Source organism: Nerophis ophidion, linkage group LG05 (assembly GCF_033978795.1).
Source record: "Nerophis ophidion isolate RoL-2023_Sa linkage group LG05, RoL_Noph_v1.0, whole genome shotgun sequence".
In the NCBI taxonomy this organism is placed as follows: Eukaryota; Metazoa; Chordata; class Actinopteri; order Syngnathiformes; family Syngnathidae; genus Nerophis; species Nerophis ophidion.
The window spans coordinates 25,135,684-25,154,304 of NC_084615.1; the positions used below are offsets into that span (position 1 = coordinate 25,135,684).

The following is an 18,621-nucleotide window of genomic DNA, read 5'->3' on the forward strand; positions in this document are numbered from 1 at the left end:
TATGATATGCGGAGCCAAAAGATCCTCAGAAACATTCTGTCAGAAGTGGGATTTGAACCCACGCCTCCAACGGAGACTGCGACCTGAACGCAGCGCCTTAGACCGCTCGGCCATCCTGACATAGTAAGCCAGCTTGCAGGTGATTTTATATGAGGGAAGGAACCAAAAAGAGTTGGAAAATATTGACATAATGTCAATTTCTGAAGTTAATACAAAATGTAATAATTTAAAAAGAAATATTGATAATAATGTAATAATGGATTAAAATTTTCCTCGGTTTCATAATTTTGTAAAAAAAAAAAATTAAACTATTACACACATTTCAATTCAATATTATACAATATTATTTTGTGAAATAAATGCAAATCCATGATAAAATATTAGATGGAACTTTTCAATATACACATTTATATTAATTTAATAATACCTAAAAATCAAACATTTTCATTAACTAGTACTACAAGGATATGTAATGATAATGTATTCTGTTAATATGGAATAAACATGATAAGACAGTAATTATAGTAAAATCTTTTTTTTTCATTATTACAATATTAATTCCTAATTCATGGTCTTGTATTTCAGAGACTAGTTTAAATTCCAAAAAAGCAAAATTGGATACAAACTGAAAACTGTGAACTGTAATGAAAACAAAATCTGTAAATATAAGTTTGTTTAACATCCTTAAAGCGCATGCGTCCTGACTCTTTTTTGACCCTTGCATCTGGAAGATTGAAAGCTTATTTTTTTATTTATTTTTTTCATAAAATGGAATATATTTAATTAAAAAAAAAAAAAAAGGTAGGGATTTATTGAAATGATGTCATTTTCTGAAGTAAATTTTTTTAAATAATTTAAAAATAAATATTAATAATGTATTAATATTTGATAATGTTGAATTCAAATTTGTATCAGTTTTATGTGCTATAAATAATATTATTTTCATAAACAATTATACAAACTTAAATGTAGTATTATACAATGTAATTTTATAAAATAAATGCAAATGTAATATGAAAAAATATTAGCCATAACTTTAAAAAAACTATATACAGGATATATATATATATATATATATATATATATATATATATATATATATATATATATATATATATATATATATATCATTTGATAATAAATAATAAACACACATTTTAATTGACTAGTACTACAAGGATATTTAATTGTAATATGTTATGTTAATATGGAATAAATATGATAATATACTAATTTTAGTCAAGTTCATCCATCCATCCATTTACTACCACTTATTCCTTTCGGGTCGCGAGGGATGTTGCAGCCTATCTCATCTGCATTCGGGCGGTAGGCGGTGTACACCCTGGACAAGTCGCCACCTCATCGCATGTCCAACACAGATAGACAACATTCACGCACGAGGGCCAATTTAGTGTTGCCAATCAACTTGTCTCCAGGTGTGCATGTTTTTGGAGGTGGGAGGAAGCCGGAGTACCCGGAGGGGACCCACGCAGTCACGGGAAGAACATGCAAACTCCAACAGAAAGACCTCGAGCCTGGGATTGGACCCAGAACATTCTTATTGTAAAGCACAAAGACTTACCCCTAATCCACCGTGGTGCCCCTCATTGAGAATTGAGACCACAGAACACTTTACCACTTTGCATCAGTCCATTTTAGATGAGTTTGGGACCACCAAAGCCGGCAGCGTTTCTGGGTGTTGTTGATAAATGGCTTTTGCTTTGCATAGTATAGTTTTAACTTGCACTTTGTAGCGACGAACTGCAGTTACTGACAGTGGTTTTCTGAAGTGTTACTGAGCCCATGAGGGCATATCCTTTACTCACTGATGTTGGTTTTTGATGCTGTACTACCCGAGGCATCGAAGGTCACGGACATTTCCGCTTACGTGCAGTGATTTCTCCAGATTCTCTGAACCCTTTGATGATTTTACCGTAAATGGTGAAATATCTGAATTCCTTGCAATAGGTTGAGAAATGTTGTTTTTAAACTGTTCGATAATTTGCTCACGCATTTGTTCACAAATTGGTGGCCCTCGCTCCATCCTTGTTTGTGAATGACTGAGCATTTCATGGAAGCTGCTTTTATACCCAATCATGGCACCCACCTGTTCACAATTAGCCTGTTCACCTGTGGGATGTTCCAAATAAGTGTATGATGAGCATTCCTCAACTTTCTCAATCTTTTTTGCCACTTGTGCCAGCTTTTTTGAAACATGTTGCAGGCATCAAGTTCCAAATAGAATAGAACAGAAAGTACTTTATTGATCCCTGGGGGAAGTTCAGCACCACAGTTCGCTCACAATAGACAATAATAATAATAATAATAATAATATAACATATATTATATATATAATATATAAATAGTATAAATATATTCTACATTTATTCTACATTTAAGTGCAGCCAAGGAACATATGCATTATACTGTCTGATGGCTGTCGGTATGAAGGACCTCCTGTGTCGTTCCGTGTTGCATTTAGGGAGTCTGAGCCTTCCACTGAACGTGCTCATTCTCTCTTTTGCTAGACTTCTCCTCTTTGACAGCACCACCAGAGAGTCCAGCTCCACTCCCACCACGTTACTGGCCTTCTTTGTCAACTTGTCCAGTTTGTTTGTGTCCCTCACTCTTAGCTTGCTGCCCCAGCAAGCCACGGCATACAAGAAGGCGCCTGCCACCACTGACTCTTAGAACATCTTCAACATCTTTGTACAGAGGTTGAAGGATCCTAGCCTCCTGAGGAAGTAGAGGCGGCTCTGTCCCTTCTTGTATAGGGCCTCAGCGTGTTTTGACCCATTCAGCTTGTTGTCCATGTGTACACCGAGGTATTTATAATCCTCTACCATGTCCACATAGACCCCCCTGATGGAAACAGGGGTCGCTGAAGTACTCCTCCTCCTTCCCAGGTCCACAACCAGCTCCTTGGTCTTCGTCACATTAAGCTGGAGGTGGCTTTTTCCACACCATGTGACAAAGTCCTCCACCAGTGTCCTGTATTCCTCGTCATCACCATCCTCAATACACCCCACTATCGCAGAGTCATCAAAAAACTTGTGAAGGTGGCAGGACTCTGACTGATAATAGAAATCGGTGGTGTAAATGGTGAAGAGGAAGGGGCAGAGGACTGTGCCCTGCGGGACCCCGGTGTCGCTGACCAGCCTGTCAGACACACAGTCCTGCAGTCGAACGTACTGTGGTCTGTCAGTCAGGTAATCTATAACCCAGGACACCAATGGGGCCTCCACCTGCATTTTCTCCAACTTCACACCCAGTAGCCCAGGCCGTATGGTATCGAAAGCACTGAAGAAGTAAAAAAACATGACCCTCACACTGCTCGCAGGCTTGTCCAGGTGGGCGTGGGCTCAGTTCAGCAGGTAGATGACTGCGTCCTCCCCTGCCAGTCGGGGCTGGTAGGCGAATTGGAGTGGGTCCAGGTGGGGCTTGACTGTAGGGTGGAGTTGCTCCAGGACCAACCTCTCCATGGTCTTCATGATATGGGAGGTTAGAGCCACCGGCCTGTAGTCCTTCGACGTGCTGGGGCGCGTGCACTTGGGGATGGGGACCACGCATGAGGTTTTCCACAGTGTGGGGACTTTCTGCAGCCCAAGCCTCATGTTGAAGATGTGCTGGAGCACATCACACAGCTGTGGGGCGCAGGCTTTGAGCACCCTGGGGCTCACACCGTCAGGAGTTAATATTTGCAAATAATAACAAAGTTTTCCACTTCGAACGTTAATTTGTCTTTGCAGTCTATTCAATTAAATATAGGTTGACAAGGATTTGCGAATCAATGTATTCTGTTTTCATTTACCATTTACACAACCTGCCAACGTCACTGGTTTTGGGTTTTGTATAATTCTGTTCTGGGCACCCAAAGAACCCCACAGGTTTAGCGTACAAATGTTATTTTTAATAACAAAAAAAACTTTTAGATAACAAATAATACTAACTAATACTATAACGACTTCACGGTGGCAGAGGGGTTAGTGCGTCTGCCTCACAATACGAAGTTCCTGCAGTCCTGGGTTCAAATCCAGGCTCGGGATCTTCCTGTGTGGAGTTTGCATGTTCTCCCCGTGAATGCGTGGGTTCCCTCCGGGTACTCCGGCTTCCTCCCACTTCCAAAGACATGCACCTGGGGATAGGTTGATTGGCTACACTAAATTGGCCCTAGTGTTTGAATGTGAGTGTGAATGTTGTCTGTCTATCTGTGTTGGCCCTGCGATGAGCTGGCGACTTGTCCAGGGTGTACCCCGCCCTCCGCCCGATTGTAGCTGAGATAGGCGCCAGCGCCCCCCGCGACCCCAAAAGGGAATAAGCGGTAGAAAATGGATGGATGGACTATAACGACTGTATATAAAAAATACGAAAAAAAAGGACTTAAAGTTATTACAATTAGCTGGAAACATGACTGTTTTGTTCTGGACAGAAGACACAGAAGCTAATAGAAATAATAACCAAAATAATGAGCACATTTAAGAGTTGTTTTGACAAAAACAGGCAATCCTTGAAAACAAATTCGGAAAGTAGAAGAGAAAGTCTAATACAAATGACGGAATAGACACTTTCAGTGTACAATAAAAAACAATTTTGGTTGAAATGATAGACAATAGAATTAACTGGAAATCTCATATAAGAAATATATAACATGAGGTGGTAAGAAAAACTTCGATAATGAACAAAGCCTGATTTGTTCTGGACCAAAAATCACTCCATAATCTCTACTGCTCGCTAGTATTCATTTACTAACCATGTTACAAAAAAGGTCAGCTACAATAATACTTGGCTTCCGAGAACATACAAACCCTTTATTTATCGAATCAAAAATGTTGAAATTCAACGATTTGGTGCATTTGCCAACAGTTAAAATTATGTACAAATCGAAATATAACCTGCTACCCAAGAATGTACAACAGTTATTTTCAACAAAAGAGAAGACAAATAACCTTAGAGAAAAAATTTACTTAAAACATTTGTATGCTTGTACAACACTTAAACCACTTTTGTATATCAGTATGTGTAATTAAATCATTGAAAAGATTAAGCAAAGAAGTGAAATTAAGTACTAAAATGATCCAGTTTAAGAAACTGTTCAAACTCAGTGTTTGCGAAGTACAATAAAGAAAAATCCTGATAAACATTTTGAGATAGTGTTTTTTATCTTATTACAACATATTTAACGCTTTATTGAGAACTTTAGTATTTATAGATTTAAATTGCTATGAAATGGAAAAGGGTTAGGATTAAATAAGCTCTGCTTCTTCCTACTCCTTTTCAGACATGTTGTAAATAGAAACTGGAAATATGTGACATAACATATTGTAACTGAATGCATGTTTAAAATACATGTATACAATAAACCACAATATAATTAGGTAATGTAATCATTTGGGGACGATGCCGCATGTTGTCGTGATCCCAATATCCTGAAAAGGCAAACACTGTGCTGACAGAAGGTCGTTTAATTAGGAACCAAGCAAAAGAAAAATAAGTCGAGCAGCAACAGAACACTGAACAATGAGAAACAGGTGTGTTGGCAGGATAAGGAACAGAAAGCAAAGGTGCTGCCAAATACAAGACAAAACAGGAAATACAAAACTAAAGCACCATGTTAGGGAGTGTTACTAAACACAGGAAAATAACAAACATAGTCTAAACCACAAGTGTCAAACTCAAGGCCAGATCTGGCCCGCGACATAATTTTATCTAGCCCGCAAACACCTGGAAATGATGTGTCAATAAACTACTTAATATTTTCTCACAAAATGCAATAGACATTTTGAAAGAAAAAAATATATGTACTGCTTGAAATTGCATACCTTTTAAACTTTAATAGTATCCAATATTGCAACACGTATTACAGTATATTATCATAATTTCCAAACATGTATTTGTGTATAAAAAAAATACTTAGCTTTACAGCAAACTACCCATCCAATTAATACAAATGACAATACATTTTACGTTGTTCTTTACAGCATATCACTGTAAATTGAAAATAACAACTACTGTTTTTTGCGTTAAAATTCTCTTGACTGAGCTGCCAGTTTTTGACTGTAAAATCTACGGTTGTTGTTTTTAACGATGTATTACTGTAAATTAAAAGACGGTACTTTTGTTTTTACGGTAGAAAAACTGGCAACTAAGTTGCTAGAATAACAAAAGAACTTGAACTGTTTTTCCATTAACAATATAATGTTGTAAAAACCAATGTAACACAAAAATTCTGTCAATTAAGCTGCCATCTTTTTCCGTAAAAAACTGGTACTGTTTTTCCATTTACCGTAAAAAAAACAACAACTATATTTTATAGTAACATTTTTATGAATGTTATTTTTTACTGTAATATCGACAGTCTACTTTAAAAAAATGATATACTTAATAATGAAATCCAGAGGCAAATTCATACATTATTCTCTGTTACAAGCGGCCCTCTGATGGCAGCCATAACTGTGATGTGGCTCTCAATGAAAACGAGTATGACAACCCTGGTCTAAACTGTCATGTAGGGTCATGACAAATGTACATTTACCTTCAACCGTATCTCCTGCGAGTTGCTTCCGTCGAAAACCCCATCAAGCAAGGTGTCTCTACAGTCTTGTGGATAAATGCCTTCTGTTAGGAGGGGTCCTATTACGCAAAACCTACTTTTCCGATCTGTTGTTGTGTATAAGTCATGAAAATTTGAAAAAAAAACCCATGGAGGCATGACTTATAGATATTTACAATACAGATGTAGCGACAAATTATTGTTACTGACAGTGGTTTCCTAAAGTGTTCCTGAGCCCGTGTGGTGATATCCTTTACACACTAATGTCGGTTTTTGATGCAGAACTGCCTGTGGGATCGAAGATCACGGGCATTTAATGTTGGTTTTCGGCCTTGCTGCTTATGTGTCCTCTGTTAAGAGGGTCCTATTATGCAAAACCAACTTTTCTTACCTGTCAATACTTGTTTTTGTGTATTCCCCATAAGTCCTGAAAATTAAAAAAAAAAAAAAAACATGGAAGCATGAAATAGATATTTATAAAACAATCTTGTCTTCTTGCCCCTTCCAAATATGCTCCAAACAAGCCGTTTGGAACGCGACACTTTAGTGACGTATTTTGCCTTAATTACGTCAGCGGTCATCTATATGTAAGGTAGAGCTTTACCCGAAGAGGTTTCCATCTCTATTAAGTTGTAGTCATTAAGTTCCCCCTTTTTTTATATCCTCTTGTTGTGGGGCAGACTGTCTCATACATGCACATGCATTCTAAAATGAGAAATTTAGGATGCATTTTTATTAGAAATGATAACAAGTTTTCACATATATCTGTCAGTAGGCTTGATATGGAAGCGCTAAAAAGTACACCATGGCTGACAGGGTGGAGATGCAGTCGCAGGGGTCTTTGTCTGGAGGAGGGTTATGGCGCATGAATTATTATTATTGGATTATTTTGTTACATCTATCCATCACTACATGATGTAAACTGCCGCCATTAATGTTGTGTCTGTTTCCATTTTATTAGGATTTCAGCGAACTGTAGCCATTGCTGACTCCAACTACAACTGGTTTTATGGCCCAGAGAGTCAGCTTGTCTTCTTGGACCGTTTTGTGATGCGTAATGGCAGCGGAAACTGGCTTGCCGAATTGATTCATCAACACAGGATCACGGAAGGCGTTGGACAGGCTGGGAAAGGCCAGAGATGGTGTACTCTCCACACCGAATTCCTCTGGTGAGTAAATGTGTTAATCCAATTTTTCTATTTAGAGAAAAACTAATTCATAAAAAATATTGCCTCAGTCCTAAACTGTTTTGGCTCATTGTATCATTTACTAACATGTTAAAGGTTTAAATTCCGACTGCCAATATGAAGTGCAGAAACTGCTCTGATAAAATGGCTCACAAAACTTGCTCTTTTAATTAATTAATTGATTCATCTTCTTTAACAGCTGACAAGTTTGGCTTATAGGGCATACAGCACCTGTAATGACAAGTTGTTCCCAATAATACAGTGTAGTATAATAGTACAATATACAGCAAAATCAGTGAATCCTCCAACTAGGGCTGGGCAATAGGGCCTTTTTTTAATATCTCAATATTTTTAGGCCATAACGCGATACACGATAAATATCTCAATATTTTGCCTTAGCCTTGAATAAACACTTGATACATATTATCACAGCAGTATGATCATTCTATGTGTCTACATTAAAACATTCTTGTTCATACTGCATTAATATATGCTCATTTTAAACTTTCATGCAGAGAGGGAAATCACAACTAAGTCAATTGACCAAAACTGTATTTATTAAACAGTTATTAAGCAGTGGGACAAACATTCATGTCATTTCAAAACAAAAAGTGCAAGATTGTCAGAGACATTTTAAAACAAGCTATTAGTGCACTTTTGTGCATGATGTCACTAAGATGACATATCAAAACAACACTAAATTAAAGGGCACTTTTTGTACAGAACCCCACTACAATAGTTTAAAACAAATAAAGTGCACTCTTGTGCATGATGTCACACAAGATGTTTCACTAAGTGTCAAATAAAAATGAGCTGCGTGATAGGAAATCAAATAGTGTTCGTCCTTCGCTATGTGGTAGGTTACCGCGGACATTATCTCATTTTGTTGTTGACTATTTTTTTCATACGGTGTTGATGTGGAAATGTTTGCCTCGGCATTTTGATGGTGTGGGCGTGTTGCACCGAAAAAAAAAAGTTGACATGTGGAGTAAACACTCTTCATTCTCTAGCAAGTGACATTCCAAATAATGCTACATATTAGCAGTAATGCTACTTTTTGTAGCAACGCTTTTGCTCCACACTTGACATATTACGGTTGTCTGTTTGACATATTCCCACTTGAAGCCAAACCACCGCCAGAGGATGGACCCCCTGCTGTTTTTCTTGGGAATTAATTCTTCCTTCATTTGTTACCAGATTTGCACCTTCTTTCTCTCGTATTACCGCTCGCACCACAGCTAATGTTAACCATGCTGCTACCTCTCTGCTCCGCGAGGGCGTATACGTATGTGAAGTATGTAAGAAGGTGCGCTTGCTGTCTGTGAGAAGGAGAGACAAGAAAGAGTGGGAAGAGCCTGTAGTGTAATGCCAGCAGTTAAAAGCAACTGTGTGAGAACATTTACTCGAATATCACGATGTAGTCATTTTCTATATCGCACTGAGACAAACCCGCGAGTATATCGATATTTCGACCAGCCCTACCTCCAACATTAATCCAAATCATAATTGGGATGCTGGTAGACTTCCGATTTGTTTGTATTTGCAAACAGTTTTTACCAAACAGCAAATCCTAGTTTTTAAATTTTTAATGTTTGCGTCAAAATAACACCGTGTGTTTTTTTTGTTTTTTTTAAATATCAAGAAAAATACAATCCAAACGATATTTGTTGAACACTCGTCTCAGCCGCAGGTATTGGCTGTTCCTTTTGCCTAAATGCCACACTGAGTTGCAGCACGTGGGAGACAATGTTTATTCTATTTCCAATTCTTAAATGCAAATCAAAAAACTAATTTCCGGCCATTTTTTCCTATTTTCATTTCTGAAAGAAAAGTTGGACAACGGGGAGTTTGCAAGTTCTCCCTTTGACTGCGTGGGTTCCCTCCGGATACTCAGGCTTCCTCCCACCTCCAAAAACATGCACCTGGGGATAGGTTGATTGGCAATACTAAATTGGCCCTAGTGTGTGAATGTGAGTGTGAATGTTGTCTATCTTTCTGTGTTGGCCCTGTGATAAGGTGGCGACTTGTCCAGGGTGTACACCGCCGTCCGCCCGAATGCAGCTGGGATAGGCTTCAGCACCCCCAGCGACCCTGATAGGGACAAGCGGTAGAACGTGGATAGATGAAAGTTGGACACCTATTTAATGACACTTTTTCAAACGACTTTAGGACTCCTGCTGAACAAAGAAGTTACCGTAATGCTAAAAACATGCTAAACGCAAAGAAAAAGCTGAAATACGGCTTCCAGTTCACATTCTTGCATTTTGGATGAACATTTTTTTTAGATTTTTGTGTTTATCTGGAAACATTTAAATCCATAAAATGAAAACAGCTCAAAATCCAATTGTACGGCATAATTTTAATGAAAATCAACCCCTTTTTGTTTGTTTTGAAATGCCATAAATAACACAAATCGAAAAACGGCCCTCATTGTATTTTTTGATTTGCGTTTCAGATGTCAGGCTTGTCACTGACAGTTTCATTATGTTTCAGTTTTTCCACTGTGATTGTTTTATTTCCTGTCAGCGCTCTTATTTTTGTTCAGTTTCCTGCTCGTCTACCTGAGCGCTGTTTTCCGTCAGCTGCGGCTGATTGGCACATAGCCACACCTGGTGTCAATCAGCCAGTTGCTATTTAGACCTGCCTTGCCCTCCAGTCAGTGCTGCAGTATTGTAAACTGTATTCTGTGGACTGTTTGCTGTGTCCTTTATGCTGATAGCTGTTTGCTGTTTCATGTATGCTGTGAGCTGTTCCCTGGTTCCTGATTCCTGTTCCTGTTTCCTGTCTCCTGGTTCGTGTTTTACCTGCATTTTTGGACATCAAAACCATATTTTCCTGTATCAAGCATGCCGTCTCTGCATCTTGGGGTTCGTCACCAACCCCTCCTGACATCAGAATTGGAAATAGACTTGAACTTTAGCTGTTCCTTTGCATTTAGCATGTTTTTTGCATATTGGTAACATGTTTGTTCAGCAGGAGTCCTATTGTCGTTTTTAAAAAAGTCTCATTAAATAGTTGTCCAACTTTTGTTTCAGATATGAAAATGGAAAAAATGGCCCGAAATGTGTTTTTTGATTTACATTTAAAAATTGGAAATAAAATTAAAGGAAGGTACATGGACCGATCAGGAGCACCGGAACAAGCTTGCTAGTTAGCTAATCACGTAGCTAGCTTACTGAACTTGTTGTCATCTTTGTTCACTCCCTGACCTATAACGCTAATTTTATTTGGATGATTACAATCTGAACACTGTTAGTTCCAAACCATTTGTGGTTCTAGGGCACAGGTATCAAACTCCTTTTTTCTTGTGGTCGCAAAAGTCTCGAAATAATAGAATAGAATAGACTTTATTGTCATTATAGTTGCATATAACGAGATTAAAGACTCCAACTTAAGGTGCGGTTGTGGGAACAAATATGGGGTAAAATAAATAACACAAGAGGTAATAAAGGAAAAACTAACAATTGAAATAAACAGACTACTATCCAATAAAAATAGCAAGCAATCCTGTACAATATACAAAACACCGTAGAAATACAAAATACTGTACAATATACAGAACAAGACAAGAGTACCGAAGTAATAAATAACGATCAGTGTCGGACGTATTGCACCAGAAGGGTAGTATTGCACAGTAGGGTGAAGTGAATTAAATTGATATAACGCTTTTTCTCTAGTGACTCAAAGCGCTTTACATAGTGAAACCCAATATCTAAGTTACATTTAAACCAGTGTGTATGGCACTGGGAGCAGGTGGGTAAAGTGTCTTGCCCAAGGACACAACGGCAGTGACTAGGATGGCGGAAGCGGTAATCGAACCTACAACCCTCAAGTTGCTGGCACGGCCGCTCTACAGACCGAGCTATGCCGCTCCATGGTATTAAGGCAGGATATTGTACAGGGGTGAATTATTATTATTATAAGTTAGAGTTCAACTCGGTGACAACACTGGGAAAAAAGCTGTCTCTAAGCCTGTTTGTTCTGGCTCTGATGCACCTGTAGCACTTGCACGATGGTAGCAGGGTGGAACAGGTAGTAGCCAGGGTGTGTGCTGTCTTTGGTAATGGTTTTTGCTTTCTTGAGGCAACGAGAGTTATGTAAATCCTTCAGGAAGGGCAGGGGGCAGCCGATGATTTTATGTGCCGACTTTATGACCCTCTGAATCACCTGTTTTTCTGCTTCAGTGCAGCTGGCGTACCACACTGTTTTGCAGTACGTCAGCAGGCTCTCGACAGCCGAGCGATAGAAGGTCACCATCAGCTGTCTCTCCAGTCTGTTCTTCCTCAGCACCCTCAGGAAGTGGAGTCTCAGCTGGGCCTTCCGGATGACCACAGTTGTATTTTGGGTCCAGGACAGGTCAGCAGATATGAGGGTGCCGAGGAACTTGAAGGAGCTGACTCTCTCCACCCCCTCGCTGTTGATGTAGAGGGGGGCAGGGTCTGCAGTGTTTTTCCTGAAGTCAAAGATGAGTTCCTTGGTTTTTGTGGTGTTCAGTGCCTGATTATTCACTGAACACCACGCTGATAGTTTCAGGACCTCATCTCTGTATGCAGACTCACCCCTCTGTAATGGGACCCACCATTGTGTGTCATCAGCCAACTTGATTATGGTGTTCTCCGAGTGGGCTGGACTACAGTCATGGGTGTAGAGGGAATACAGCAAAGGGCTCAGCACACAGCCCTGCGGTGAGCCAATGCTGAGTGTGCGGGGGGAGGCGAAATGGGGGCCAGGTTTTACTGTCTGAGGTCAGTTGGTCAGGAAGTCCTTAATCCAAAGACAGGTGGGTGAGGGGAGGCCTAAGTCCAGCAGTTTGGTGACCAGGATGTCTGTAATGATGGTATTGAAGGTGGAGCTATAGTCAATGAAAAGCATCCTGACATAGCTCCCCCGGTGTTCCAGGTGGCTCAGTGTGGAGTGGAGAACCATCGATATGGCGTCATCCGTTGATCTGTTTGCCCGGTATGCAAACTGCTGTGGGTCTAGGGTGGGGGGAGGCAGGCTTGGATGTGGTGGAGGACCAGCCTCTCGAAGCACTCAATGATGACAGGTGTGAGTGCTACTGGGCGATAGTCATGTCTATAAGGCATTTCATCTTTCTTGATTAATGTATTTTAATTGTGATGCAGCTGGGATAGACTCCAGTCACCCTTTCAACCCTGAGAAGGACAAGCTGTAGAAAATGGATGGATGAAGGAAAAAAAATTATACACGCAAATGCAGTTCTTCATCAATCAATCACTGTTTACTTATATAGCCCTAAATCACTAGTGTCTCAAAGGGCTGCACAAACCACTACGACATCCTCGGTAGGCCCACATAAGGGCAAGGAAAACTCACACCCAGTGGGGCATCGGTGACAATAATGACTATGAGAACCTTGGAGAGGAGGAAAGCAATGGATGTCGAGCGGGTCTAACATGATACTGTGAAAGTTCAATCTATAATGGATCCAACACAGTCGCGAGAGTCCAGTCCAAAGCGGATCCAACACAGCAGCGAGAGTCCCGTTCACAGCGGAGCCATCAGGAAACCATCCCAAGCGGAGGCGGATCAGCAGCGCAGAGATGTCCCCAGCCGATACACAGGCAAGCAGTACATGGCCACCGGATCGGACCGGACCCCTTCCACAAGGGAGAGTGGGACATAGAAGAAAAAGAAAAGAAACGGCAGATCAACTGGTCTAAAAAGGGAGTCTATTTAAAGGCTAGAGTATACAAATGAGTTTTAAGGTGAGACTTAAATGCTTCTACTGAGGTGGCATCTCGAACTGTTACCGGGAGGGCATTCCAGAGTACTGGAGCCCGAAATGAAAAAGCTCTATAGCCCGCAGACTTTTTTTGGGCTTTGGGAATCACTAATAAGCCGGAGTCCTTTGAACGCAGATTTCTTGCCGGGACATATGGTACAATACAATCGGCAAGATAGGATGGAGCTAGACCGTGAAGTATTTTATACGTAAGTTCTTAACTCCATATTGTTTGACACAGCGAGCTAGTCCAAGCTTTTTTTTTGTTATTGAAACCCTTTTCAAATTAAATTCTACACAAGAAGAACTAAAATATCTGGTTATCATTTTGACTTCTGATTTCAAAGCAAGTTTTCCATCAGTTTGTTGGTAAACAACAACAATGATAATCAAACACAGGGGCAATTGTGTGGTAATCAGTCCTTCCACGATTTTGCGTTTTTATTTTTTTTAGAATGATATGGCTTAAAAAGCCTGATATTCCTGCAGCATTGGCAAAAATGTCTGATTGGCCATAATCTGTGGGGGAAAAATGCATGCCATGCATAATTCGCTGGGTTTGCTTTACTTTGCGTTAACACGATCGCTACATCACAAAGTCCAGGAGGAGCTAATTACTATCATGAATCGCCCCTCGGCCCAGGATGAAAATGAGTTTAACGCCCTTGTTCTTGAATATTTATTAATAGCCAGCGAGAAGGTATATTTTTGATGGAGGTTACAACACTGGGAGCCTATTCAATTGAATAAGAGTTAAAAAGGATTTGCATTGTATTTTTATTTACGAATAACACAACGTGCCAACTTCACTGGTTTTGCGTTTTGTTTATTACCTGAGAGGACGTGGCTACAGGATAGAGTTGCCAAGCGGGAAACATTTCCTGAGTTCTTTCCTTGCATGTTATAGAAATTTACATTACATTTTCAATGTTAAAATTAATTCTGTGTTAATTACTTGGGACATGCATTTGTCAAAAAATAGCCAAAAGAGGTTGGTAAATGAGAATAAATCGAAAGGTAAATATAATTTGCTGGAAATGTAGTCCTTCTCTGGCACTGCTTTCAGGTTAAGTGCTCGGGGCCCTGCCTGTATGAGACAGCAGTGAGGGGCAAGACTGAACGCTAGACTTTTTCCTCGGGCCAACGAAAAACAAAACAATTGACAATAAATAATACATATTGTGTTTGGAACAGACCCAACAAAGCAACCAAGAAAGCCAACTGCGTCCTAGGCTCCCCACAATATAATTCATAATTGTAAAAAATATATACAGTACAGGCTAAAAGTTTGGACATTTTCTCATTCAATGTTTTTTTTGTTTTTTTTTTCATGACTATTTAGATTGTCACTGAAGGCATCACAACTATGAATGAACATGTGGAGTTATGTACTTAACAAAAAAAGGTGAGATAACTGAAAACATGTTTTATATTCTAGTTCCTTCAAAATAGCCACCCTTTGCTCTCATTACTGCGTTGCACACTCTTGGCATTCTCTCAATGAGCTGTGGCTATTTTGAAGAAACTAGAATATAAAACATGTTTTCAGTTATTTCACCTTTTCTTTTTGTTAAATACATAACCCCACGTGTTCATTCATAGTTTTGATGCCTTCAGTGACAACCTACAATGTAAATAGTCATGAAAATAAAGAAAATGCATTGAATGAGAAGGTATCCAAACTTTTGGCCTGTACTGTACATTAAAAAATATATACCATATGTTTTGTTTAACCATTAGTGGTTACTTAAGCTAGTCCAATGTGTTGTAGTTATTTTTTTTTGGAATGAAAAGTGTAAAGAGAGAAATAAACTCCAGAACAAAAATCTTGGGACCGGGTAAAATGACAAGTAATTGCATTTTTCACTAGTGGATTGCTACCAGCATCAAAATGCGGAAAGAAGAAACGGCAGCAGGAGACAGTGACCAAGGTACAACCCTAAGACCGAAAATGCCCTTTTATTGGTTGTTTTAACACAGGGTCGCCCACACTTTCTGCAGGCGAGCTACTTTTAAAGTTGACCTAGTCAAGGGGAGCTAACTCATTCATATATTTCATATATATATAATTTAACAAGTTAAAGGTGTTTAATGATAATACAAACATGTTTGACACATATAGATTCCTTTCTTCCAGGAAGACAAGAATATAAATTGATTGTATTACCTCATTCTGATGACTTGCATTGATTGGAATCAGACAGCACTGCTGATAACGTCCACATTTTTTAATGGAGGAGAAAAAAAGTACTCCTTTCTGTCCAATACCACAAAGTGGTTGTTTTTTGGCATCTTATTTGTCCAGCTTCCATACAAATTTTTATACACTTTACAAGAAATACAAACCCCGTTTCCATATGAGTTGGGAAATTGTGTTAGATGTAAATATATATGGAATACAATGATTTGCAAATCCTTTTCTACTCATATTCAATTGAATGCACTACAAAGACAACATATTTGATGTTCAAACTCAGAAACTTTTTTTTTTTTGCAAATAATAATCAACTTAAAATTTCATGGCTGCAACACGTGCCAAAGTAGTTGGGAAAGGACATGTTCACCACTGTGTTACATCACTTTTTCTTTTAACAACACTCAATAAACGTTTTGGAACTGAGGAAACTAATTGTTGAAGCTTTGAAAGTTGAATTCTTTCCCATTCTTGTTTTATATAGAGCTTCAGTTGTTCAACAGTCCGGGGTCTCTGCTGTCGTATTTTGCGCTTAATAATGCGCCTCACATTTTCGATGGGAGACAGGTCTGGACTGCAGGCAGGCCAGGAAAGTACCCGCACTCTTTTTTTACGTAGCCACGCTGTTGTAACACTTGTCTTGCTGAAATAAGCAGGGGCGTCCATGATAAAGTTGCTTGGATTACAACATATGTTGCTCCAAAACCTGTATGGACCTTTCAGTATTAATGGTGCCTTCACAGATGTGTAAGTTACCCATGCCTTGGGCACTAATACACCCCCATACCATCACAGATGCTGGCTTTTGAACTTTGCGCCTATAACCATCCGAATGGTTATTTTCATCTTTGTTCTGGAGGACACCACGTCCTCTGTTTCCAAATATAATTTGAAATGTGGACTCGTCAGACCACAGAACACCTTTCCACTTTGCATCAGTCCATCTTAGGTGAGCTCAGGCCCAGCCAAGCCGGCGACGTTTCGGGATATTGTTGATAAATGGGCTTTGCTTTGCATAGTAGAGTTTTAACTTGGACTTACAGATGTAGTGACAAACTGTAGTTACTGACTGTGGTTTACTGAAGTGTTCCTGAGCCCATGTGGTGATATCCTTTACACACTGACATCGGTTTTTGGTGCAGTACTGCCTGAGGAATCAAAAGTCCGTAATGTCATCGCTTACTTGCGGTGATTTCTGCAGATTCTCTGAACTTTTCAATGATTTCACGGACCGTAGATGGTAAAATCCCTAAATTCCTTGCAATAGCTCGTTGAGAAATGTTGTTCTAAAACTGTTCGACAATTTGCTTACAAATTGGTGACCCTCACCCCATCCTTGTTTGTGAATTACTTAGCATTTCATGGAAGCTGCTTTTATACCCAATCATGGCACCCAACTGTTCCCAATTAACCTGCACACCTGTGGGATGTTCCATATAAGTGTTTGATGAGTATTCCTCAACTTTATCAGTGTTTATTGCCACCCTTTCCAACTTTTTTGTCACATGTTGCTGGCATCAAATTCTAAAGTTAATGATTATTTGCAAAAAAAAAATGTTTATCAGTTTGAACATCAAATAAGTTGTCTTTGTAGCATATTCAACTGAATATGGGTTGAAAAGGTTTTGCAAATCATTGTATTCCGTTTATATGTACATTTAACACAATTTCCCAACTCATATGGAAACGGGGTTTGTACTTAGAATCAGAATAGTTTTTATTGCCATTGTTTGAGAACGGGTTCACAAACTAGGAATTTTACTTGGTGCAATCGTGCAACATAAAACACATAACACAGAATAGAATAACATGAGCTGTAACTGAGCTATCAGATCTTGTTATTGTTCAGGGGAAAAAACTGTTCAGGTTGTGGGAGGTGTGGGTCTGGATGGACCGTAGTCTCCTGCCTGAGTGGAGAGGGGAGAATACTTTGTGTCCAGGGTGAAAAGAGTCAGCTGTGATCTGACCCACACGCCTCCTTGTCCTGTAGGCACGTACGATTCCACGGTGATGGAGGAGGTGAGGATGGACTCGATGATGGCTGAGTGGAACTGCTCCAGCATCTCGGTCGGCACCTTAAGTTTACTCAGCTGCCGCAGGAAGTACATCCTCTGCTGGGCCTTCTTTATGAGGGAGCTGATTGGCGGCTCCCTCTTAAGGTCCTGGGTGATGGTGGTGCCCAAGAAACGGATGGAGTCCACAATGGAGACGGGGGTGGGAGAGTCAATCGGGGTGAGGGGGGCGGTGGGGTTTTGACTTTCCTAAAATCCAAGATCATCTCCACTGTTTTTTGGGCGTTCAGCTCCAGGTTTTTGAGGCTGCACCAGGACGCCAGCCGGTCCACCTCTCTCCTGTTGGCGGACTGGTCGCCATCCGAGATGAGCGCGAGGAGGGTAGTGTCGTCCGCAAACTTGAGCAAACTTTAGCTTGGGCTTAAGCTTTAGCAAGACTATAGGAAGAATGATTTTCCTAAAAACTACTTGTAATTGGATGAGTGCCTACTACACTGCAAAAAGTCAGTGTTCAAAAACAAGAAAAAAAAATGAAACAAAAATTAGGGGTATTTTATTTGAACTAAGCAAAATTATCTGCCAATGGAACAAGAAAATGTGGCTTGTCAAGACTTTCCAAAACAAGTAAAATTAGCTAACCTCAATGAACCCAAAAAATACCTTAAAATAAGTATATTCTCACTAATAATCACTAATCAATAAAAATAAAACCGCAAAGTCCATTTGACTGTCATCCGTCTTAATATGAGACACACTTGTGTCAAAGTCATGATTTTTTTGTTCATGCTAGAAATAAGAAATTATTACTTTAAAACAGTAGTTTTATACTTGTGACTGTCAATGACACAGCTTTGCATCAGTTGATAATCTCGTTTCAAGCATGTTTTACTCAAAATAGGTCATAAAATCTCAGCCACAAGCTGTAATATCTT

At 39.5% G+C, this 18,621-nt stretch overlaps 1 protein-coding gene and 1 non-coding gene across 11 annotated transcripts in view; one reads left to right on the plus strand and one right to left on the minus strand.

The window, feature by feature from the left end:
• The window catches only part of dse (dermatan sulfate epimerase), a 62,069-nt gene that overhangs the window by 33,526 nt on the left and 9,922 nt on the right, over positions 1 to 18,621 (plus strand). For 6 of the 10 annotated variants that reach the window (XM_061900377.1, XM_061900372.1, XM_061900371.1 and 3 more), the window contains one exon: positions 7,512 to 7,719. In XM_061900377.1, the coding sequence (XP_061756361.1) occupies positions 7,512 to 7,719 (208 nt within the window). Of the gene's footprint in view, positions 1 to 2,963; positions 3,210 to 7,511; positions 7,720 to 10,456; positions 10,852 to 17,667; positions 17,889 to 18,621 lie in introns of those variants that run through there. The other 4 variants (XM_061900379.1, XM_061900380.1, XM_061900376.1 and 1 more) reach the window with 4 other exon arrangements.
• On the minus strand, positions 38 to 120 carry trnal-cag (transfer RNA leucine (anticodon CAG)). Its single transcript has one exon. It is a non-coding gene; the product is annotated as a tRNA-Leu (tRNA).